The 25484-nt window shown below is 45.4% G+C and overlaps 1 protein-coding gene across 2 annotated transcripts in view; it reads left to right on the plus strand.

Annotated features, from left to right (window-relative positions):
• The first annotated feature begins 20157 nt into the window (after positions 1-20157).
• PHF24 (PHD finger protein 24) overlaps positions 20158-25484 on the plus strand; it is a 73800-nt gene continuing 68473 nt past the window's right edge. For both annotated transcript variants that reach the window (XM_033918209.1, XM_033917337.1), the window contains exon 1: positions 20158-20553. In XM_033918209.1, coding sequence (XP_033774100.1) covers positions 20158-20553 — 396 coding nt within the window. The remainder of the gene's footprint in view (positions 20554-25484) is intronic.

A 25484-nucleotide genomic window follows, 5' to 3' on the forward strand; every position in this document is an offset into this window, starting at 1 on the left:
AATCGGGCCCAAGACCGACCCCTGCGGCACTCCACTAATCACGCCTGACGTTTTGGATGGGGTACCGTTTACCACCACCCTCTGAAGTCTACCACTCAGCCAATCCTCAATCCATGTAGTTAGAGTGTCCCCTAATCCTATCGACTTCAGCTTGTTCAATAACCTCCGGTGTGGGACGCTATCAAAAGCTTTACTGAAGTCTAAATATACTACATCCAGTGACTCTCCGGCATCAAGTTGTCTAGTAACCCAGTCAAAAAAGCTGATTAGGTTAGATTGGCAGGATCTGCCCTGGGTGAATCCGTGCTGGTGGGGATCACGTAGGTTTTCCTCGTCTAGGATTGTGTCAATATTTTGTTTGATCAGTGTTTCCATGAGCTTGCACACTATAGACGTGAGACTCACCGGTCTGTAGTTTGCCTTCTCTGTCCTGCAGCCCTTTTTGTGGAGTGGGATAACGTTGGCGGTTTTCCAGTCCAAGGGGACTCTTCCTGTGCGTAGGGAAAGATTGAAAAGAACAGATAGTGGTTCTGCCAGGACTTCTCTCAATTCCCTGAGCACTCTGGGATGTAGGTTGTCCGGTCCCATGGCTTTGTTTACTTTGAGTCTTGATAGTTCGTAGTAGACGCTACTGGGCGTAAACTCGAAGTCATGAAATATGTCCTTATGGCTGTCTCCCATCTGAATCTGTGGACCAGCTCCCGGCGCTTCACGAGTGAAGACTGAGCAGAAGTATTCGTTTAGTAATTCTGCCTTGGCAGAATCTGATTCTACAAGATTACCGTCCGATTTCTTCAGGCGTTCTATCCCATCTTTGTTCCTTTTCCTGTGACTAATATAGCTGAAGAAGGATTTATCCCCTTTCTTAATATTCCGTGCTAGATCTTCTTCCATTCTGAGTTTGGCCTCCCTGACTGCTATTTTGACAGCTTTTGACCTGTCCAGATAGTCTTTTTCCGCCTCTTGTTTTCCTAGATGTTTGTAGGTGATAAATGCTTCTTTTTTCTTTTTAACGAGGTCCGAAATTTCTGCACTGAACCATTGGGGTCTTTTGTTCCTCCTGCGCTTACTTACTGTTCTTATGTGGCGGTTTGTTGCTTCATGTAGGGTGGACTTCAGAGTCAACCACATATCCTCCACATTGTTAGGTTGTGCTTGTTTTTGTAACTCCTGATGGACAAAACTTCCCATGCGGTCGAAGTCTGTGCCTCTAAAGTTGAGAACCCTCGTTGCTGTGTTTGACCTTGAGAAACCTTTCTTGAGGTTAAGCCATACCATATTATGGTCATTGGAGGCCAGTTGATCTCCAACTGAGACATCCGTGACGCTGTCTCCGTTGGTGAGTACCAGGTCTAGTATCGTCTGGTCCCTGGTGGGCTCCAGTACCATTTGCTTGAGTCGTGCACCCTTTATGGAGTTCAAAATTCTTTTGCTGCCACATGTAGTCGCGGAGAGTGTGTTCCAATCTGCATCGGGCATATTGAAGTCTCCTAACAGCACTGTGTCTCCCCGTAGAGTGATGTTCTCTATGTCTTCGATTAGTTCTATGTCTTTGTCTTCCTGTTGTCTTGGAGGTCTGTATAATACCCCAAGGTATAGGCATTTTTCATTTCCTCTGGCCAGATTCACCCAGAGGGATTCCCCAGTGTATCTAATATCTGTAATTCTGGTAGTTTTGATGTTATCCTTAGTGTATAGTGCTACCCCTCCCCCTAACTTGCCCTCTCTGTCGCGACGTAGTAGGTTGTAGCCTGGTATAACCATATCCCACCCATGCGATTGTCCACTTTTTCTCTCTTGTGTAAACCGCCTAGAATTCTTTTGATTGTGGCGTGATACAAAAATAAAGTTATGTGATGTGATGTTTAACAAAAGCTGAAGTGGCCAATTGCTAATTAGACACATTTGAAGAAATCTAAGACAGTCTGGTATCCAACTGGCCAATTGTAGCATCAACTTCATGGAATTTTTGGACTGTTTCAGGAGAAAAAGTACACAACTGTGGTATAGTAGACTTTTTGCATTCTTCAGTTCTAACAACCACTCGCCAGTGCCTTCAAGGTAATTTCTCGACACTCTATTTGACATGCTATGTCACTTGAAGCCCAAATGATGAAGCTACGACTAGAAACATAGAAACATAGAAACATAGAAATAGACGGCAGATAAGGGCCACAGCCCATCTAGTCTGCCCACCCTAATGACCCTCCCCTACCTTTCTCTGTGAATAGATCCCACGTGTCTATCCCATTTGGCCTTAAAATCAGGCACGCTGCTGGCCTCAATCACCTGTAGTGGAAGACTGTTCCAGCGATCAACCACTCTTTCAGTGAAAAAGAATTTCCTGGTGTCACCTCGTAGTTTCCCGCCCCTGATTTTCCACGGATGCCCTCTTGTTGTCGTGGGACCCTTGAAAAAGAAGATATCTTCCTCCGCCTCGATGCGGCCCGTAAGATACTTGAACGTCTCGATCATGTCTCCCCTCTCTCTGCGCTCCTCGAGCGAGTATAGCTGTAATTTGTCAAGCCGTTCTTCATATGGAAGATCCTTGAGACCCGAGACCATCCGGGTGGCCATTCTCTGCACTATGCACTATGTTATTTTGGTCACACCATCAGGAGAGAGAGATCACTGGAGAAGGACGTCATGTTTGGGAAGATCGAAGTAACCAGGCGAAGAGGGTGACCTGAAATCAGACGGCTGGACACGTTGAACAGGGTGTCAGGTCAAAAGCACGCCGGGACAAAGGTGCGAGCAGACAACTGAGCGCAGCATGGAGGCGCGCGCCGAAGAAAAAGACTGTTTTTAGGGGATACGACGGGGGGTGTGGGGGGGAACCCCCCCACTTTACTTAATACAGATCGCGCCGCGTTGTGGGGGCATTGGGGGGGTTTGGGGGGTTGTAACCCCCACATTTTACTAAAAACTTAACTTTTTCCCTGTTTTTAGGGAAAAAGTTACGTTTTCACTAAAATGTGGGGGGTTACAACCCCCCAACCCCCCCACAACGGCGCTGCGATATGTATTAAGTAAAGTGGGGGCGCTCCCCAACAAACCCCCCTGTCGCAGCCCCTAAAAACAGTCTTTTTCTTCGGCGCGCGCCTCCATCTTGCGCTCAGTTGTCAGTGCGCGCCTTTGTCTTCCGCGTTACTGTCTATGAACCGTTGAACAGAACCACGGGGATGACGCTGGAGAACCTTACTGGACAAGCACAAAACGGATTTCTTTTTAGATCTGTATTTCATCAAGTCGCTAGGACTCGAATGCGAGCCAATGGCACCTAGCATTTACAAAGCCGTGGTAGCGATTCTGCCGCAGGAAATGCACCGAAGTCCATAGGAATTGAATGAGCTTTGGTGCATTAACCACGGTAACATTGCTACCACTACTTTGTAAAAGAGGCCCATATGACTAAGGACACCCGAAAACGTAGACGACAATTCCTGCGCCTTAAACCAGGGGTAACAATGATGGGAGGTCTTTTTTTATTACAATATCCCTGTAAATGTATTGTTAAATATAGATCCAACTAGTCTTTAAGCCCGTTACATTAACGGGTGCTAGAATAGATGTCTTTCTTTCTTTCTGTCTCTCTACCTCCTGCTGTATTTCTCTCTCCCTGGCCCCCTTTCTCTCTCTCTTTCTGTCCCTCTTCCTGCCCATGTGGCTTTCTTCCTTTCTGTCACCCTCCCTCCCGCTGTCTGTCTGTCTTTCTTTCCATCTATCTGTCTCTCTCCCTGCTCCCTATGTAACATTCCCTCCCCCTCCATTTCCCTGTGCAGCAGCATTTCCCCCATCCCACTTTCCTGTGCAGCAGCATTTCCCTCCCCCACCCCACTTCCCTGTGCAGCAGCTGCAGCATCATTTCCTCCCCCTCCATTTCGCTGTGCAGCAGCATTTCCCTCTCCCAACTCCACTTCCCTGTGCAGCAATAGCAGCAGTATTTCCCTCTCCGTCCACTTCTCTGAGCATCAGCAACAGCGGTATTTACCTACCCCTCCAGGTCCCTGTGCAGCAGCAGCATTTTCCCCAAACCCCCCCTCTTCCCTTCCGGTCTGGCCTACCATCACAATCACTGTGGTCAAGGAGATCTCCCTCCTCCAGATTAGACACACTGATTGGCTGCTTCATTAGAACTGTTCGTTGCTGCAATGCTTCATTCAGTGAAAGAGAGGGAACAGGAAGAAAAACGGCACTACCAGTAGAAGTTTATTTTTAAGTTTAAAGGTGCCGCCGCGGCTCCTCTCAGGATCGCTGCCTGCGTTGGAAGCCTTGTCCAACGTAGGTGCGGCTCATGAGAGGAGCCGCCGCAGCACCTTTAATCTTAAAAATAAACTTCTACTGGTAGTGCCGTTTTTCCTGGATGGAGGTCTGGAACGGCAATTCTGTGCACGTGACCGCCGCCAGCACTCACAATGACCTCTTCGCGGTCTGCCACAGCCAAGCGTGCATGCGCACTGCGAAAATATAGCCGCCGCGGCTCCTCTCATGAGCTGCACTTGCGTCAGACGATGAGAGAGGAGCCGCGGCGGCTTTGGAGGTCCGTAGTCCGAAGCTTTAGAGGGACTGAAGGGGACGGAGAAAAACAAATCGCGGATGCTGGGAAGTAAGTCTGGCGAGTCGCGCATGCGCACTCATGCGGCCACAGACCTACAGGGCACGGAACACGCAAATAGGAGTGCGCATGCGCGGCTAGCTCTTTATTATATAGGATACATATGTATTCTTTGACCCTTCTCAACTAACAGGGTTCCTCTCTACGAAACGCCTGGAAGGGGTAAATGAAATAACACCTAGGTAGACTCCTCTACTGCAATCAGATGTTTTGCTTTTCTTGCTAATAATATGACTTAATTTCATTAGCACTCACTGGAATTCTTGGATCCATATTATGGGATTAATAGTATTGATTAAGAATGTTATTGCCTAATTGAGATTCTGTTTTGTTCAAAATATGTTATTTTTCTTATTTTCAATATTCTTGGAAAAATTTTTAAAAGTAATAAATAAATAATTAAAAAAAAAAAAAGTAAAAGAGGCCCATAATTAGAAAGTAGCTCCTGTTATAAACAATGGAATATTTTACTTTTTCTTGTTCTAGGTGAGCTAAGAATCTTTCCTTTATCTTTTCTTTTCTTTTTTTTTTCTTGTTGTATTAGTATCCTGCCCCCCCCTTTTTTTTGTGGGCTTAAAAAGGATTTATGTATGATAAAATTATGTACTTTGATTGTAGATTTCTCTTTTTTTCCTGTTATTAATGGATAATGTATTACTCAAATTATAATAAAAAAACTTATTGAACGATATAAACAATGGAATATGAATTTAGGCACAGGGGTGTCCAACCTCGGCCCTCGCCAGGTCGGGTTTTGAGGATTTCCCCAATGAATCTGTATGAGATCTATTTTTATACAATGGAAGTATTACATGCAAATAGATTTCATGTAGGTTCATTGGGGAAATCCTGAAAACCCAACTGGAATGCGGCCCTTGAGGACCAACATTGGACAACCCTGATTTAGGGCATAGGTTTCTGGAGAAAACAGAATTCTTCCCATATTGTGATAACTTCCATTAGGAGTGAGATAATTTAAAGATATGTTAGTACTTGGAATATTCAGGATGCACCACAGGCATCCCAGCCAGTCAGGTTTTCAGGATATCCACAATAAATATTCATGAGGGATATATCCATGCAGTAGAGGCAGTACATGCGGATCTCTCTCATGAATATTCATTGTGGATATCCTGAAAACCTGACTAGTTGGGGTGCCTCGAGGACCAGGTTTGGGAATCTCTTATGTACGATATCACTGAATAAGACTGGCCTAAGGTGAAGGTATCAGAACCCTCCAAGAAACCAATCAACTACAGCTGACTCTTCAAAACCGTCTCAATAACAGATTATGGACTTTTCCTCCAGGAACTTGTCCAAACCTTTCTAAAAACCGGCTACGCTATCCGTTCTTACCACAACCTCTGGAAACACATTCCAGACCATGAATATACTGTATAATGAGTGCGACTATCGGGCAGACTGGATGGACCGTTCAGTTCTTTATCTGCTGTCATTTACTGGGTTACTATGTAACATTTCCTCATTTCTGATCTGAAGAAGAAGGCACTGCCCTCGAAAGCTAATCAAAATGTGTATTTAGTTAGTCCATTAAGAAATCTTTGTTTTCCCCCTTTTAAAAAAAACGTAGTGCGGTTTTCAGCGCCGGTTACGGTGGTAATAGCTCCAATTCCACAGCTGGTGATAAAAAACGCTCTACGGTTTTGTAAAAGAGGGGAGAGGGGTTATTTTTATTTCTATTTGTTACCAAACCTAGGTTGAAATTAAAAGGTTGAAAAAACAAAATAAGCAGACCATCAGACAAATGGTTTGACGCCGAACTCCTACACCTAAAGAGGCATTGCAGAAAGAACATGGAAAAAACAGAAACAAGACCACATTAAAACAGAATGGAGATCCCAAATCAAACAATACAAAATCAAACTGAAGGAAAAACGTAAAGACTACTACTCCAAACTCATTGGCACTGAAAAACCAGACACCAAAAAACTTTTCAGCATTGTAAAAAACCTCACAGATACCAAACCCTTCCTCGCCACCCAAGGAACCCAGACTCCATCAGCTTCACAGCTATCGGACTACTTCAAAAATAAAATCATCACAATCAGAGCCACATTCAACAATTCTCAAAATATCATAGAAGAGATACTAATAAACCCCATAAAAGACGAAGCCATCTCAGCAGATAGGACCTGGACCAACTTCCCAACGACACAATGGTCAGACCTGGACCGGCTGTACAAAAAATACAGCAAATCCTCCTGTGATTTGAACTGTCCTCCTTACCTATTAGCAACAGCATCCACCAAATTCATCGCTTGTCTCACGCTATGGTTGCAAACCACTCTCAAGGAAGGTCAGTTCCCTCCGGAACTTGGCGAAATCATAATCACCCCCATACTAAAAGACCCCAAAGGCCCAATAGACAACCCAACAAATTATAGACCAATCGCTTCTATCCCACTATACATCAAACTCATAGAGGGTCTAGTAGCACAATATCTATCCAACTACCTAGAAGACCACCACATTCTGCATCCAACTCAATCTGGTTTCAGAGCTAATCACAGCACAGAAACATTACTGGTATCTTTACTTGATATAGCCCGACAGCACCTCAGCAAAGGAAACAAGCTACTAATCATCCAACTCGACCTTTCAGCAGCATTTGACTTAGTAGATCATCCAATACTTCTCCAGACACTAGATGCCATAGGAATAACTGGTAAAGTTCACAACTGGTTCCAAGGATTCCTTCAAACAAGATCATATAGAGTTAAGTCAAAAGATATTTTATCCGAACCCTGGACAAACCCCTGCGGAGTACCACAAGGATCCCCACTATCGCCCATACTATTCAACCTCTTCATAGCTTCCTTAGGCACTGCCCTAGACGCCCTAAATATAACTTCTTTCAGCTACGCAGATGACATAACCATCATTCTCCCATTTGACATCCAAGACCCCAGCTCCAATGGACACCTAAAAACAACACTGGAAACAGTAGAAAAATGGATGACGAACCATAAGCTGAAACTGAATGCGGAGAAAACCAAATTCCTACTACTAGAGAAGGAACAAAAGCCATCTATAACAGAACTGGAAGTAAACGCAATCAAATATCCCATACAGAGCACTCTCAAAATTCTAGGAATACAATTAGACAGACGCTGCACTATGCAGACACAGATACACAATGTCATATAGAAGGCATTCTTCACCATGCGAAACCTAAGAAAAATAAGAAATTTCTTTACCAAAGAACACTACAAGATCATTGTACAATCCCTCACACTCAGTACCTTGGATTACTACAACAGCCTCTACCTACCATGCCCAAACAACATGATAAAACAACTACAGACCGTTCAAAACACAGCCATCAGACTCATCTACTGTCTCAGCAAATTTGACCACATCACTCCCGCCTATGTAGACTCTCACTGGCTTCCGATAAAAGCAAGAACTCAATTCAAGTTCTATTGTCTACTATTTAAAGTAACCCATGGAACTGCCCCCTGTTACCTAAACAACCGCCTATACCGCTACCACTCATCCAGATCAAGAAGAACTCAAAACCTATTCACCTTCCCCCCTCATAATGGAACCCGACGTAAGAAACTATACGACAGCCTTCTAGCGATACAGGCAGCGAAAATTGACCCCACCATCACCAAACTAATGATCAATACAACAGACATCAAAGTGTTTCGAAGAGAAATCAAAACATTTCTATTCAAAAAAACACGTCCTTACCAACTAATATCCTCCCCTTTCGCACAAGCTCTCCCTCTATTGAATAATACATTAGTCATCTCCTAGAACCTTTCCTTCCAAACATATTCTGACTCCTATATAAGCATTTACCTCACTATCCAACAAACTTCTTACGTCATTATTAGGTAACTTCTAGTCTGTAACCCGTATATACTGATATTATCTACTGTATCCTGTTATCACTTAATTCTCTGCTATGTAATTCTTACAATTGAATCCTCTACCACACCATGTAAAGTACATGAATCACTGTTATGTAATTTCTCTAGATAATCGTTGTTACGCAATTCTCTCGGTAATGTCCAGATCTCTTATAATTTGTAATCCGCCTAGAACCGCAAAGCACAGGCGGAATAGAAATCACTAATGTAATGTAATGTAATGTAATGTAATGTAAAAAGGATTTAGAAATTGATCCCCTCCCCCCCCCTTTTTTTACAAAACCGCAGAATTGTTTTGTATGCCAGCCAGGGGAGGAGGGGGGGGGAGTTTAATTAAACAGTGGTAAAACTGAAATGTGAGAGGTGTACGATATTTTTTTTTTTTAAAAGAAGTTTGTGAACTAGAAATGTCAAACTTCATTGAATATCGCACCACTTCTGCTAAACCGCGCTGAATGGCCCGCGCCGCTCCCGATGCTCATTGAGTTCCTATGAGTGTCGGGAGCAGCGCAGGCCATTCAGCGCGGCTCCCCTGCGCTAAAACCGCTAGTGCGGTTTAGTAGAAGACGGGGTAAATATATTTTCTTTTTATATCCAACGCACATTCCTCAAAATTGCTGACTCCGCCCTGAACCAGCTGATTCCTCTGAGGGAAATGGCAACTAATTTCCTTGACAACATGGAAGAAAACGGACACAACACTAAAATCTGTTCCATGTTGGATTTAAGCTCAGTTCTATTAAAAACAACTTATGCAATCCCTCAGTGACCTACTTTGTGTGAAAGCAGAGGCAGAAAACTGCAAAATTGCTTTTTTTTTTTTTTTAAAAAAAAAGCTTTTACAACATGGGCACTGTGCTGTGTAATGTACTATTTTCATTAAAACATCATTTTTCTGGCTCTTGGTGGAAAGCTGCTTCTGGGTAGTAATCGTGTGATGTCAGGAAATTGAGAGTAACTGTTTGGGGAAATGGTCTTTACTTCTTTTTTTTTTTTTTTTAAATCTTTATTCATTTTCAAACATACGTAAGTGTGTCAATATGTTAAAACAGATTAACAATAAATATATCACTTAATAATCATCAATAATACAAATGATATGCTCCTATCTCCCACCCTTCCCACCCTTTCCTATCATATAATCAAATACCTTATACAATATGTAATAATAAAATTACCCCCCTCCCCCCTCATAATTGAACCTGTAAATTTAAGGGAAAAAATGTCATCTAATCAATACAATATTTTGTTAATGGCTCCCACACATCCTCACTGTATTGCAATAAATCTCTCCATTTTATAAACATGACATAAGGAATTCCACCAAAAATTATAATTTAATCTACTCCAATTTTTCCAATTATACGTAATTTGTTGAATGGCAACCCCAGTCATTATAAGTAATAATTTGTTATTATTTGTAGAAATCTGACTTTTTGCTCTCATTTCCATACCAAACATCACAGTATCATATGACAATGCCACTGGGTTGTCCAACAAACAATTAATTCGGTCCCAAATTGATTTCCAAAAAGTCATAATAAATGGACAATAGAATAATAAATGATCCAAAGTCCCTGCTTCGAGATTGCAGTGCCAACATCTATTCGACTTAGAGCTATCTAATTTTTGTAAACTAACAGGGATCCAAAAAGCTCTATGTAATAGAAAAAACCAAGTTTGTCTCATAGATGCTGACACTGTACATCTCATCTTCCAAGTCCAAATTCGTGGCCATTGAGACGCAGAAATTTGATGCTTAATCTCAATGCTCCAAATGCCTCTCAGACCAGTGTTTGGTTTCTTTTTAATAAAAGGTCTTTACTTCTGATGAAACCATTCAAGATTCTGGATGGTCTTAGAGATGCAGTAAGAAGATATTGACAGATCGCCAAAAGGAATCGAGCATAAGTGCATCTTTAACTCCTTGTTCACCTACGTTGCACTAGAAAGGAACACTAGAAGGAAATTTGCTTTCTAAAATTCAGAGAGAAGCTAAAAACATTTCTATACGATAAGCACGCATGACAGATCCAGCATCAACTCCCTCGACTCTCTGTGTGGAGATATGAAGCATGCATTCTTTTTTCTAGTTAATTTTAACTAGCAGGCTGAGATATGGGTTGGGAGGGCAGTTGGGAAGAGAAGTTGGACCTGGGGGTGGAAGGGAGAGAGAGATGCTTTCCTTCGGGCAGTAGGGCATACGCGGATGCGCAGATAACCTGCCTGACGAGAGCAGGCAGCAGGGGCGGGACCAGGGTATGACATGGGAGGGGTAGGATGGAACAGGGCGGGCCTGTGGGCGGGTCTAGGTGTCCAGATTTTCCACAAAGAAAACCTGGTCACCCTAGATCAGGGGTGTCCAATGTCGGTTCTCGAGGGCCGCAGTCCATTCGGATTTTCAGGATTTCCCCAATGAATATACATGAGGTCTATTTGCATGCACTGCTTTCATTGTATGCTAATAGATCTCATGCATATTCATTGGGGAAATCCTGAAAACCCGACTGGATTGCGGCCCTCGAGGACCGACATTGGACACCCCTGCCCTAGATGCATCACAAATATTTGTATATTGTATTCAGTGATGTAGCTACACAGGCGATTTGGGGGCAGGGGTTAGAGGCCTAAATGGGTGGATGGGCACCAAATTTTCTCAGCTGGTGGGGATCCCCAGGCCCTGCCAACTGAAGGCCTCTTCCTCCGGTCCGGCAACCAGAAATCTCCAAGCTTTGCAGCTAGTGGCAGTATCCTGAAGCGGCCGCTGCTTTCCTGCAGGCACGAAAGCCAAGCGGAGGGGAGGGGGGGGGAGGAGGGAAGGCGGCAGCAGCTCCGTAATACTGCTGCCAGCTGTAGAACTTGGACCTGAGGAGGTGGTCATCAGCTGGTGAGGATTGGGGATCCCCACCAGTCACAGCAAGGGAGATGTTCATTTTCAGAGGCCCAGCCCCCACTCATGGTTATGCCACTGATTGTGTTCAGTACAAAATAAAGCACTTGATGAGTTTAACTGGGGGGAGGGATTTCCAGTTCAGTTTTGGTACTCATATTTCTATTTCTAATTTGTGATCCACTGTTCTGATTTGGTGAGGGCCAGTCTGTGTTTTGTGTGTGGAAAAGTCATATAAAGGTGGGTGGGGAAACTGGGAGACGGACAGGTAGAAGAGGGGTCCCCTCCTGAATTTCTGCCCTGGGCCCCAGCATGTCTAAAACCGGCCCTGCCCACAGATCTTCTATGTAAGAAGAGATAATCATAATAATGCTAATAAAACAGGGAATTTCAAGCCCCCTTTAAAATGAGAGGGCTGCGGTCTGGAGCTTGCACAGCATGGGACAGAATCTCAATAGAAACCTTTGACCTAGGACCACTGGGAAAACCCGGACACGTCCTCTTTTTAGAGGACTATCTGGGTACCCAGAGGGATTTCCAAAACCCAGCAGTTTGTCCAGGTTTTGGAAGTCCCCCAGCCTCAGGGCTGCGTCTGGAGGGCGTCTGCGCATACGTTGATGCAATGACATCATACACATGCGCATGATGTCATCACGTTAACATCCGTGCAAGCGCAGACGCCCTCCAGACGCAGTCCGGATCTCGGGGAGATTCATGTGGGGGCGGGCCAGGAGCTGGAATGGGGTGGAGTTGGGGACAGAACAGGGTGGGACCAGGTAGTGGTGTATTAAGGGGGGCGGTCTGCCCCAGGCGCCATGTTGGTTGGGGCGCCAGCAACCCTCCTCCTCTCAAGCACCCCCCCTTCATCTCTAGTTAAAGTTGTTGCTCGTGGCGGTCAAACACATGTTCCTCGCGACCCCATCACGTCATATCTGGGTGCCACTCATAGGGAGTGGCGTCAGAGGGAGAGCCGACAAGGTCGCGAGGAGCACATGGTTGACCGCCGCGAGCAACAACTTCAACCAGGGGGGCGCGTGCGGCAAGGGGAATCGAGAAGGAGGGGGAAGGGTGGAGATGATGGCGGGGAGAGGCACCTCTCACCCATCTCTACAAGGAAATCTGGCAACCCTGGAACATATGATGCTCATCTACTGAAATTCTCTCAAGAGTATTACAGTTTTCTCTCTATCCGCGGTTTCCGTATCTGCGGATTCGCTTATTCGCGATTTTTCGGCTGCTGACTCCGCCCCCTAATTTTCATCACTGCTCCCGGTGGTTCGTGGAGGAAATCGCTGCTCCCAGCGTTGTACGGAGCAAATCGCAGGTCGGGTTATTCAGGGTTTATTATCTTTTTCAGGTCTATTTTACTGAAAAACCGCGAATAACATGCAAAACGTTATTCGCGTTTTTTTGGTATTCATGGCTGTGTTCTGCCTGCGAATACAGAGGGAGAAGTGTAGGTTGTTTTTTCATCCAGTACAATATAAGATATCCAAATTCAGCGTCACCTAGGTAACAGCAACACAAGCTCCTTTTCCTGCCGCAGAAACCTTTGTCGCAAAACTGTCGCACCCAGAAGCACGAATTTCAAGCAGCAGCAACTCTAAAGAGGACCACTGCAAATATCGCACCATGCCCTAGAGCAGGGGTGTCCAACCTCGGCCTTCGCCGTAGAGGGTCTCCTCCCAGTCAGGTTTCCCCCAATGAATATGGGTTGAAAAAATAAAAATTAAAAAAAAACCATACGATGTGCTCAGACCCATAACCAAAATGCCACATGATAGGCAAGGGTTACTATGGGACCATCACAGCCACATCAATGTCCCAACCGCCGTTGCCTTGTCACACTTTCAAAATAATTTTACTACCATCTCTTATATAACTAGATCCCATGTACTGATCTGGCGGTTCTTCCATTTCACGGCTTGCTTTGCCACCTGGGACATTAACCCCACTTTTGTCATGCAACACTGAGACTCAAAGACTCCGCCCAACTCTGGTTTTGCTAAATCGTAGAAAGGAGGACCCAGGCCCATAAGCCACTTCAAGAACATAAGCATTGCCATATTGGGACAGACCGCAAGTCCATCAAGCCCAGTGGTCAACCCAAGTCCCAAGTCCCAGCCAGAGAGTAGCAACATTCCAGAGCTGAGATTGTGATGTCATAATGCCTCATTCCACCAATGCCTAAGAGCCAACCTCAGCAGTGATGTCACAATGGCTCAATTGTCCCTATACTCAGCTCACATAAGAATTGCCATACTGGGACAGAGTGAAGGTGTGGCTCACTGGTAAAGCCAGAGAATTTGATAATCCTGGTGCTGCTCCTTGTGACCTTGGGCAAATCGCCTAATCCTCTAGTGCCCACCGCTTTGAACATCAGCTTTGAAATGTCAAAACCACCAAAAGGCAGTATACAAGTCCCCAATCCCTTTCCAATATCCTGTTTCCAACAATGGCCAACCCAGGTCACAAGTACCAGCCAGAAACCTAAAGAAACATTCTAGAGCTGAGATTGTGATGTCATAATGCCTCATTCCACCAATGCCTAAGAGCCAAACTCATCAGTGATGTCACAATGGCTTGACTTTCCTATACTTGGCTCACATAAGAACATAAGAATTGCCATACTGGGACAGACCATGAGTCCATCAAGCCCAGTATCCTGTTTCCAACAGTGGCCAACCCTGGTCCCAAGTACCTGACAAGATCCCAAAGAGTAGCAACATTCTAGAACTGATATTGTGATGTCATAATGCCTCATTCCACCAATACCTAAGAACCAACCTCATCAGTGATGTCACAATGGCTCAATTGTCCCTATACTTGGCTCACATAAGAACATAAGAGTTGCCCTACTGGGAAAGACGGAAGGCCCATCAAGCCCAGCATCCTGTATCCAACAGTGGCCAGCCCAGGTCACAAGTACCTGGCAAGATCCCAAAGAGTAAAAGAGATTTTATGCTGCTTAGCCTCGGAATAAGTAGTGGTAGAGTCAGCAGACGTCCGGATTTCCCCATGTCCTCCTTTTGAGGACATGTCCGGGTGTCTGGACGGCTTTTCAAAACCTGGCACTTTGGGTTTTGAAAAGCTTCCAACAAATCGCCGTCGGGCAGGCTGCAGCGGGTGGGGCTCGTTTATCAAGCGATCCAAGGTTTTACTGTAAGACTAATTTTCAAACTGGCCCCCCCCCCCCTATCTTAAGGAGTTACACTGGCTACCAGAAGAAGCTAGGATCCTTTATAAATTCTGTTGTGTATTGTTCAAAACTTCTGCTTTGGGGACACACCAGATTACATTCCACAACGGTTTAGGTTCTGTAACAAATCAACTTTGAATTTACGGCAAAAACAAACCTAGTTTCCTGAAATTAAAAAGATAAAATGCACCATCATTTTCAATTCAACCTAGGTTTACCAAGATGGAAAACTCTGCCTATTATGATGAACAAGCAAATAAACTTTGAGTTTCAAAAAAAAAATAAAGACCTATTTGTTTGAATAATTTGTACTTAAAAAAAGATATAACTACCGTGTTTCCTCCAAAATAAGACCTACCCTGAAAATAAGCCCTAGTCCCAGGATTCGCGGGCAGTTTCCCTTTCCTCCCTCCCTTCCCTTGTGCAGCAGACCCCTTGAGCGAGCACCCCCCCCCAAGCACCTGCCCCGCCGTGCAGCCAAACCCCCATCCTTCCCTCCCTCCCATCCGAACCCTGCCGACCGCGAGCGAGCCCTACATATGGTACCTCCCTAAGCAGCGTGGGGTCGGCAGCACTCTACACAGGCTGCTTCGGCCTTGTCCACCCGTGAATTTACTCTGCCGCATTACTGATGACGTCATCAGTAACGCGGCAGAGTGAATTCACAGGCGGATAAGGCCGAAGCAGCTTATTTAGAGTGCTGCTGGCCCGACGTTGGTTAGGGAGGTATGTAGGGCTCGCTCGCGGTCGGCGGGGTTCGGATGGGAGGGAGGGAAGGATGGGGTTTCGACTGTGGGGCGGGTGCTCAGGGGGGCGGTGCTCGCTCAAGGGTTCTGCTGCACGAGGGATGGGAGGAAAGATGCTGCACATGTGGGGGAGAGAAACGAAAGAGGAAGAATTGGGGTGAAGGAGAGGAAGGGAGAGATGATCATGTGCATACCCCAAAAATAAGACCTAGTGCGTTTTTTGGGCCTAATATAAGACACTTTTATTTTCGGGGAAACACGGTATTGGCTAACCAGTTTATAATGTTGTATTAGCTCATTTATTTGTATGTAAACCTCTGTGAACTTCCATGAGGAATTGGTGGTATATAAATAAAGATTTAATTGTACAGATAATTGAGAGGTTAAAGTAATTATGATGGTTATATCAGATGTGGTGCAGACACAGCCAGATCCACTGCCACTTTAGATCTTTGAGGCAGTGCCCTCAGCCAGTGGCACAGTAAGGGGGATTTGGGAGGGCAGGCGGTCTGCCCCGGGCGCAGCCATCCTCGGGGCTGGAACCCCTCCTCTCCCCTTCCCTTCTCCCTCCCGTACCTTTTTTTTTTTTTAGTTCAAAAAGTTTTATTGATTTTATAAAAGATGAAATACAAAGCCAACAATATGCGTGCCACAAAGTTGCTGCTCACGTCGGCTTCAGCGCTGTTTCTGACGTCATGTCTGGGGCCCGCGCCTACGAAGTGATGTCAGAGGGAGTGGCGTGGGCTGCTCGCGTCAAAGATAAAAAAGGTACCGCTTGGCCCCGCTATGCCACTGCCCTCAGCTTCCCTGCAGAGGCACCTTTTTGCGAAATGCTGGAGCGGAGGTTTCTCATTGTCCACGGAGCCTTTCCAGGGTATCAAATGCCACGACTCCCTCTGGTTCTTGTCTTTTCTATAGATAACCCGCGGGGACTTCATTCCCAAACACTTGCCAGCAAAGTGACTATGAAAACATGGAAAGATTAATAGATCCCTGTGGTCCTGATGGTATTTCAAGCAAGTAGAGAGGGAACAAAATCTCTCTCTCAGATTCTGCCAATTCCACATAACGGAATTAATGTGCCTCCCCTCAAGAGGTTAGCGCGGTTAGAAAAACAGATGCTTTCACACCAGTTTGGGGGGGGGGGGCGGGAGGGGGGGTTCTCAGCAGGTCATTAGAACCAGCATTGATTTTCTTTCTTTTTTTAAAAAATTCTTTATTAATTTTAAAGCTTTGACAGTGTAGTACAATTAATATAACTTTAACAGATTGGATAAAATACGCCATATTGAACACGTTATTAAAGAAAACATCCATTTCCCCCCCTCCTCCCAATTATTAATATATTAAATCATATTATTTATTACAATATTATATTTAAATATTTTTACAAATACTTTCCCCTCCCCTCCCCCCACCCTGGATGTGTAAGGAAATCTAAGAAATAAAAGATATCTCTATTATTGTATGTTAACAAACGCAGTCAATGGGCTCCATACTTTATTAAATGGATTGGCATTCCATATTTCTATGTATTGCACACACTTGCCCACCAGAATGTGTCGTTAACCCTTTCAGGACCAAGGGACCTATTTGTCCCATAACTTTAAAATCCTATAAATTTTGATTGGGATAGTCTACAGTTCTAAATTTGATATGTACGGATTCCATATGATACTGCCTTTATGTAAACAAACTGGTTCCGACATTCATTCATTAGCGTCGTTGCCAGATTGACGAGAAGATTCACTTGCCACACTGTCCATAAGCCAGAAGTGTGATTTTTTTAAATAAAAATAATGATATTTCACAAAAAAAATCAATTTTTTGGCATCTGCAAGCCCTTTTTACCATAAAAATGTCGTCAAAACCACAAAAATTGGCCTACGATCCTTATGGTCCTGAAAGGGTTAAGGCCTTGTGATCATTTGGATGGCTGTTCCTGTCATGATCAATAAAAGACGGCATTGATTTTCAACTCCAAGACACACTTGCATACCGGAGGTTGCCGCTTGCCCAAAGCGCACGCAGCGATTCCTTTTCCCTTTAAATTAGCGCGAGCGCTGCCTTTAAACCCAGCGGATTTCGTGTGTAGAATTTGCCAGCGGAGCCCAGATTCTCTATAAGGCGCAGATGTAGGCGGCCACCGAAAAGCTGCCGCCGATCACACGTCAATCATGTGACGGCACCGTATAGAGAATTGCACCTCCGGAATAGATAGGCGCCGGAAATGTAGGTCAGGTTTTTCAAGGCCTACATTTTCAGTGCCTATCTTTGCCATGGATCGTACCTATATAAGTGCTTTATAGTACCTAATGCCACTTCCAATGTTAGCCATGCCCAGGGCAGGATTAACCAACAGGCCAAGTAGCCACTTGCCTAGAGCCCGAAATGGATAGGGAGGCCCGATGAAGGACGGCATCAACATTGTTTTTTTCCAAATAGCGATGGGCCCCTCCAGCATCGATTGGCAACACGGCCCCCCCCCCCTGATCAGCAACACAGACTCCACCCCGATCTGCAACGCGGCCCCCACCCCATCGACGGAAAGTAAGACAAGCAAGCAAGGCGGGTAAGAAAGGCAACGGGAACTGTAATTGCGCAAGCGCTGCTTCTTGCCCAAAGCTTCCCTCTGATGCAGCTTCCTGTTTCTGCCTAGGCGCATGGTGGGGTGGGGCAGGGCAGGGGGCCCAGTGTACTTGTGTGCCTAGGGGCCCTCGACAAATTAATCCTGCCCTGGCCATGCCCATAGTGATATAGGCACCTCCGGGGGCACGATTCTGGCGCAGTTTGTTTAGGTGCTTTAAATTTAATTGGACTGCCGCTTCAAATGGTGTTTCCCAATTAACTTAGGCGTCTAAGGCCTAGATCCACTAACCTTCTGATCTGTGGCCAATCCAAGGCAGGCCGACCAATTCACCAACCCTCTGCATGCAAATGGGGGCGATCGGAGGCACGTCCCCCCACCAATGACACGGATCACTGAAAAGCGATCCCGACGCATGCGCAGACCATCTACTTTGCCTGTAGACGGTCTGCGCATGCGTTTGCAGTCTGTGCTGTTTTTTTTTTTTTTTTTTTACTTTTTTACTCGCGAGCCCATGGTTTTAACCCACGAGTTTAAAGCGGGTTAAAACCACAGGCTCGCACTGCAGGGAAGGGAGGCAGAGCAGAAGAGCATAGGGGCGGCAAAAGGCAGGAGAATCGGGGCTGAGAGCAGGGTTTTTCCACAAGCGACTGGTCCTCTGCAGTCGCTTGTTTTTGGATCGGCCAGCCCAGTTGGTGGCCCTGAATTTTGTTAGTAGGTTGCGTCCTTCCCACTTTGCATGCCATTTCCCCTCATTTGCGTGCACTGATCGGAATCGGACCGGCACAGAGGTTAGTGAATCGGGTCAGAGGAAAATCGGGTCGCAAAGTACACAGTCGGTTTGCTTAGTGAATCTAGCCCTAAGTCCAGGCACCGTTGTGCCTAACACCTCTACAGCATTCCTTCTGCCAACCCAACTAATGGCCATTAGACTTGCACATACAGGCATTCCGGAACATTGTGCTAATTTCTGAGCATACCCTTGACCCGTCCATGCCCCTCCCATGGTCAAGCCTCTTTGGAGTTTTGTGCTATCAAATTTAGGCACACGTATTATAGGCATAGGACAGATTTGTGTGCATCTCCTTATTGCATCCAATTAAGTGTTTGTTAACTCCAAAAATTGATTATAGCGCCTAGTTGACTAATTACTTTATGCATGGATCTGGCATCTGCACCACTGAATCCAGGGATATATACATATACCCAAGATAACCCAATGCCATGTATGCATAATACTGTATGATCCTGATGTTGTGTCTTGGCACAGTTTATGTTTATTGTTTATTGAGAGCTTGCCATACCACTACTAATGACTGGGGAGTCAATTCAGGGCAGTTTGCATGAGCTTCTGTAAAGGTGTTACATAAGTTTCTGTAATGGTGTTACAATACATGAGCTTCTGTAGAGCTGTTACATGAACTTCTGTAAAGGTGTTAAATGAGCTTCTGTAATGGTGTTACAATACATGAGCTTCTGTAGAGGTGTTACATGAGCTTCTGTAAAGGTGTTACATGAGCTTCTGTAATGGTGTTACAATACAAGAGCTTCTGTAGAGCTGTTACACGAGCTTCTGTAGAGCTGTTACACTAGCTTCTGTAGAGCTGTTACATGAGCTTCTGTAAAGGTGTTACAATACAAGAGCTTCTGTAGAGCTGTTACACTAGCTTCTGTAGAGCTGTTACATGAGCTTCTGTAGAGATGTTACATGAGCTTCTGTAAAGGTGTTACAATACATGAGCTTCTGTAGAGGTGTTACGATACAGAATTAGCGTTTTCCGAGATGGTTTTCAATACAGAAGTTCCCAGTTAATACAAGGGCAAAGGTAGGGGAGGGACATTAAGGTGGGCAGACTAGATGGGCCGTGGGCCCTTATCTGCCGTCTGTTTCTATGTTTCTATGGTCTCAGTTTGTTAGACTATATGTACTTGTTGCAGTATGGTTTCAAAATAATATAAAACCTTGGATATACCATACGATTTCTTATTATATCTACTACAACTGGAGCCCCAAATACCTCTGAGCTATCCGTACATTTCAAAACTATACTGTCCCAAGATATCTTGCTTTACAAGGTTGCCACATTTCGTTCCGTGTGTAATAATCCAGAACCATAAAAGGTTTACCATAACGACTGGGGTCTAACTGGTTAAAGCCATAGAAGGTTGTTGGAAGGACTCTATAGTCTTAACATCCTCTGTTGTCTTTGTCCACAGAGCCATGGGGGTGCTGATGTCCAAGCGGCAGACGGTGGAGCAGGTACAGAAAGTCAGCCTGGCTGTGTCCGCCTTCAAAGATGGGCTGAAAGATCGACCGCTGAGCAAGCGGAAAGCAGAGACATCCTCCCGCAGTGGTAGCAAGGTGGAGGCAGCTGAGCAAGTGCTGGAGGAAGAGGAGGAGGAGAGAGGGAAGGACGCTACTGCGGGCCCCTCCCAGCACCAGCCACGGGATAACAGCTTTAATCGAGATGCCTGGGAAAGATTACGGGATGGACGAGGGGTGGAGCCTGAGGAGTTTGAACGCGCTAATAGATTCACACCACCAGCCTTCCTCCGACCGATCCGAGGCCTCCAGGATGACGATCCACTGGAGATTAGCCTGGAAAAAGCGGAGCAGGTAATTGGAACAACTTTCCTATGCTAAACTAAACTAAACTATATACCGCATCCTCTCCACGGAAGTGGAGCTCGGCACGGTTTACAAGAACTCAAAATATAAGAAGAGAAAGGAAAACCTGTGATGCGGTATACAAACCTAAGGATTAGATTAGATTAGATTAGAAAAGGTTTACATGAGCTTATATATAGAATGGAAGAGTAAGGGGGAAAATAGAATTACATGTTAGAGAAGAGCCAAGTTTTCAGTTGCTTGCGGAATAGTTGGAGAGAGCCCACAGCGGGATAGTAAGGTTCCGCAGCGGGATAGTAAGGTTCCGCAACGGGATAGTAAGGTTCCGCAGCGGGATAGTAAGGCTCCGCAGCGGGATAGTAAGGCTCCGCAGCGGGATAGTAAGGTTCCGCAGCGGGATAGTAAGGTTCCGCAGCGGGATAGTAAGGTTCCGCAGCGGGATAGTAAGGCTCCGCAGCTGGATAGTAAGGCTCCGCAGCGGGATAGTAAGGCTCCGCAACGGGATAGTAAGGTTCCACAACGGGATAGTAAGGTTCCGCAGCGGGATAGTAAGGCTCCGCAGCGGGATAGTAAGGCTCCGCAGCGGGATAGTAAGGTTCCGCAGCGGGATAGTAAGGCTCCGCAGCTGGATAGTAAGGCTCCGCAGCGGGATAGTCAGGCTCCGCAACGGGATAGTAAGGTTCCGCAACGGGATAGTAAGGTTCCGCAGCGGGATAGTAAGGCTCCGCAGCGGGATAGTAAGGCTCCGCAGCGGGATAGTAAGGTTCCGCAACGGGATAGTAAGGTTCCGCAGCGGGATAGTAAGGCTCCGCAGCGGGATAGTAAGGCTCCGCAGCGGAATAGTAAGATTCCACAGCAGGATAGTAAGATTCCACAGCAGGATAGTAAGGCTCCATAGCGGGATAGTAAGGTTCTGCAGCGCGATAGTAAGGTCGTTCCAGAGACCTGTGATTTATATGAAATGTTCCTTCAGGTTAAATCTCCAAAGCTGAAGAACATCAGAATCTCTGGATATTGATTAAAGTGATCAAAGAAATGGCATTGACATCAATAAAAGAATTCAGCTTTCTCTATGACTCATAAGGCTATTAGAACGGAATAAACCTATTTATTTACTTTTGCAAACACTGAGACATTCATTTCTACCTTACAGCTAAATGCTTTCAGCAACAACTGAGGTTTACTTAGCCTAGACTTATATTTGGCAAATCTGAAGATTAAAAAATATTACAATATCTGGCACCCGATTCAGCCTCAGTGGCAAGCAGTGTGTTTGGTTTTGTTTAAAAACACCACCACACATAACCAACGCCATTATCTTAAGCGACGGGGAATGCAGAATTTATGTGAACATTATTTGCCACCTATGTTCCCTCTAAGCGGAACGCATGAGCAATCGCTCGTAAATTTTACATGGTCGCTCCTAAAAATACTGACCCAAACTGACTTTCAAACAAAATTAAAGTAGAAAAAAATAATTCAACTCCACTAAATCAAGGGGTCATTTTACTAAGGCATTTTACTAAGTGCGCACTAAATGGAAACGCGTGCTAACGCATCCACAGGATATAATGGACGCGTTAGCACACAGTAGCGTTTAGCGTCTGCTAATTTCAAGTTTCAAGTTTATTTAAAACTAGTGTTTTAGCCTGTTACATTCGTTACAGTAACAGGTGCTAGAATAGCCCTACCTATACCCTGACCCTGACTCTGACCCCACCCATGCCCCGCCTCTATCATGCCCGGACCCTGCCTCCCACTGATCCCAGTCCCACCACCTCACCTTTCACCATTTCCTTTGTACCCTTTTGTCCCTCCTGACAGGGTCTTTACTTACCCGAGGCGGCAGCAGCAGTCCTGACGTACCAACCTTTCCTCCCTCAGTGCCCCAAAGCAGCAGTGGTCCTACCATTTCCATCTCTCCCTTTCCCCCTTTCACACCCTCTACCATCTCTCTCTGACCCTGTCTCACCCCTTTTGCCATCTTTCCCTTTCCTGTCCCCCTCTGTCCTTCCCCAAGACCATCTCTCTCTCCTGCCCCCTCCACACTCCCTCAAGTCTATCTCTCCCTATCCCCTACCATCTCTCCTGGTCCCCGTAGTAGCCCTTCTGTCCTTCTCATCCATCTGTCTCTGTCTCCTCACCTCCTGCCTGCTCCTCCTCGTCCTCCTGCAGCCAGGCTTCAGACATCTGCCGCCGCGGCCGACATCCGCCTCGGGGGATTCTCATGCTTGCGCATTCCTACCTGCGGTGTCCTACAGCGCACGGAAAACGGGAGCACGCAGGTGGGAGTGCGCACGCGCGCTCAGGGCCTTATTATATTAGATATTTGATTTGATCGCAAAATCCAAATCCAATGCGATTTACACTTAGTTATAAAACTGGGTTAAAATAACCCCAAAAAGTCATAATAATTAAACTAAACAGTTAGTACTATTTTACCAAACAATCCATGTGAAAAAGGGAGGGGGGAAAAATTAAAGGATTAAATACAATTCGCAAACAAATAAAAAGGGTTAGTTAAGGAAACAAGAGGTTGGGGGAGGTTAACCACTTAATTTCTGCTTCCCAGCACTACTAGGCCGCTGTAAAGTATCCTTTGAAATGATTCAGTTAAAAGCGTCCTTTTTAGAAGCCTTTTAAACGTACTAAGTAATTTTTCTTCTCTTATATTGATCGGGATCGAGTTCCAAATCTGAGGGGCTGTAACAGAACATAAGAACTGCCATCTCCGGATCAGACCCATGGTCCATCGAGTCCGGCGATCCGCACACGCGGAGGCCCAGTCAGGTATACACCTGATGTAGTTTTAGTCACCCATATCCCTCTATGCCTCTCGTAAGGAGATGTGCATCTAATTTGCCTTTGAATCCTAGCACAGTGGATTCCTTAATAACCTCCTTTGGAAGAGCATTCCAGGCGTCCACCACTCGCTGTGTAAAGCAGAACTTCCTGGCATTTGTCCTGGACTTGTCCCCCCTTAGCTTCAAACCATGTCCTCTTGTCCGTGTCGCGTTGGACAATGTAAATAATTTATTTTCCTGCTCTATTTTATCGATGCCTTTCAGCATTTTGAACGTCTCGATCATGTCCCCTCGCAGCCTCCTCTTCTCAAGGGAGAACAGTCCCAGTTTCTTGAGTCGTTCCTCATATTCCAAGTTCTCCATACCTCTTATTAACTTCGTTGCTCGTCTCTGCATCCTCTCCAACAGTTTTATATCCTTCTTTAGGTTGGGGGACCAATGTTGGACACAGTATTCCAAGTGTGGTCTGACCATTGCTCTATAAAGCGGCATTATGACTTTCTCCGATCTACTCGTGATTCCTTTCTTTATCATGGCTAACATTCTGTTTGCTTTCTTTGCCGCTGCCGCGCATTGTGCCGACGGCTTCAGGGTCCTATCTATCAGTACACCCAGGTCCTTTTCTTGTTCGCTCTTACCCAGAGTTGCGCCTGACATTCTATACTCGTGTTCCTTATTCTTACTACCTAAATGCATTATTTTGCATTTCTCCACGTTGAACTTCATCTGCCATTGCTCTGCCCATTTCTCTAACTGATACAAGTCGCTCTGGAGTTCCTCGCTATCCTCCTGCGATCTGATTGCCCGGCATAGCTTTGTGTCGTCTGCAAACTTAATGATCTCACTGGATATTCCGTCTTCAAGGTCATTGATATAAATATTAAATAGGATCAGCCCAAGTACCGAGCCCTGGGGCACACCACTAGTCACTTTCTCCCAGTCTGAGAACTTCCCATTTATGCCCACTCTCTGCTTTCTGTTTTCCAGCCATTTGCCTATCCACCTTTGTATATCTCCCTCTATTCCATGGCTTTGTAGTTTCCTGAGAAGTCTCTCATGTGGAACTTTGTCGAATGCTTTCTGGAAGTCCAAATATATTATGTCCACCGGCATTCCACTATCAATTTGCTTGTTCACGGTCTCAAAAAATTGAAGTAAATTCGTTAAACATGATTTCCCTTTCCTGAACCCATGTTGACTGGGTTTCATCAAGTCGTGTGTATCTAGGTGCCGGACTATGCTATCCTTGATCAGTGCTTCAACCATCTTTCCAGGGACAGACGTAAGGCTCACAGGTCTGTAGTTGCCCGGTTCCCCTCTCGATCCCTTTTTGAAAATTGGCGTGACGTTCGCTATCTTCCAGTCCTCTGGTATCTGTCCAGTTCTGATTGTCAGATTGGCAAGTTTTTGCAATAGCTCTCCGATTTCAACCTTCAATTCCTTTAAAACTCTCGGGTGAATTCCATCCGGTCCAGGGGATTTGTCACTTTTAAGTTTGTCGATCTGGTAGTATATCTGGTCCAACTCCACTTCAACTATGGTGAGGCTGTCTTCTATTACTCCACTAAACACTTTCACTGCTTCTGGTATTTTAGCGGTATCCTCCTCCGTAAAGACGGACGCAAAGAAGGAATTTAGTTTGTCCGCAATTTGTTTATCTTCCTTGATGTACCCTTTTCTTCCCTGGTCGTCCAGGGGTCCCACCGCCTCTTTTGCGGGTTTTTTCCCTTTCACGTATCTAAAGAAGGGCTTGAAGTTTTTGGCCTCTTGCGCTATTTTTTCCTCATAGTCCTTTTTGGCATCCCTCACCGCCTTGTGACATTTCTTCTGATCATCTTTATGTTTTTTCCATGCTTCGGTTGTTTTCATGTGTTTCCATTTTTTGAAAGAGTCCTTCTTTTCTTTTATGGCTTCCCTCACCTGTCTGGTAAGCCATGCCGGTTCTCCCTTACCTTTTGTTCTCCCCTCTTTGGAGATCCTCGGAATGTGGAGATTTTGTGCTTCTGTGATAGTATTTTTCAGTAGGGACCATGCCTGGTTTCAAGTTTGTCCACCTTTTTCTTGAGTCGTTGTTTCACCATGGCTCTCATGCGATCGTATTTGCCCTTTTTAAAG

The sequence above is a fragment of the Geotrypetes seraphini genome, chromosome 1 (assembly GCF_902459505.1).
Source record: "Geotrypetes seraphini chromosome 1, aGeoSer1.1, whole genome shotgun sequence".
NCBI lineage: Eukaryota > Metazoa > Chordata > Amphibia > Gymnophiona > Dermophiidae > Geotrypetes > Geotrypetes seraphini.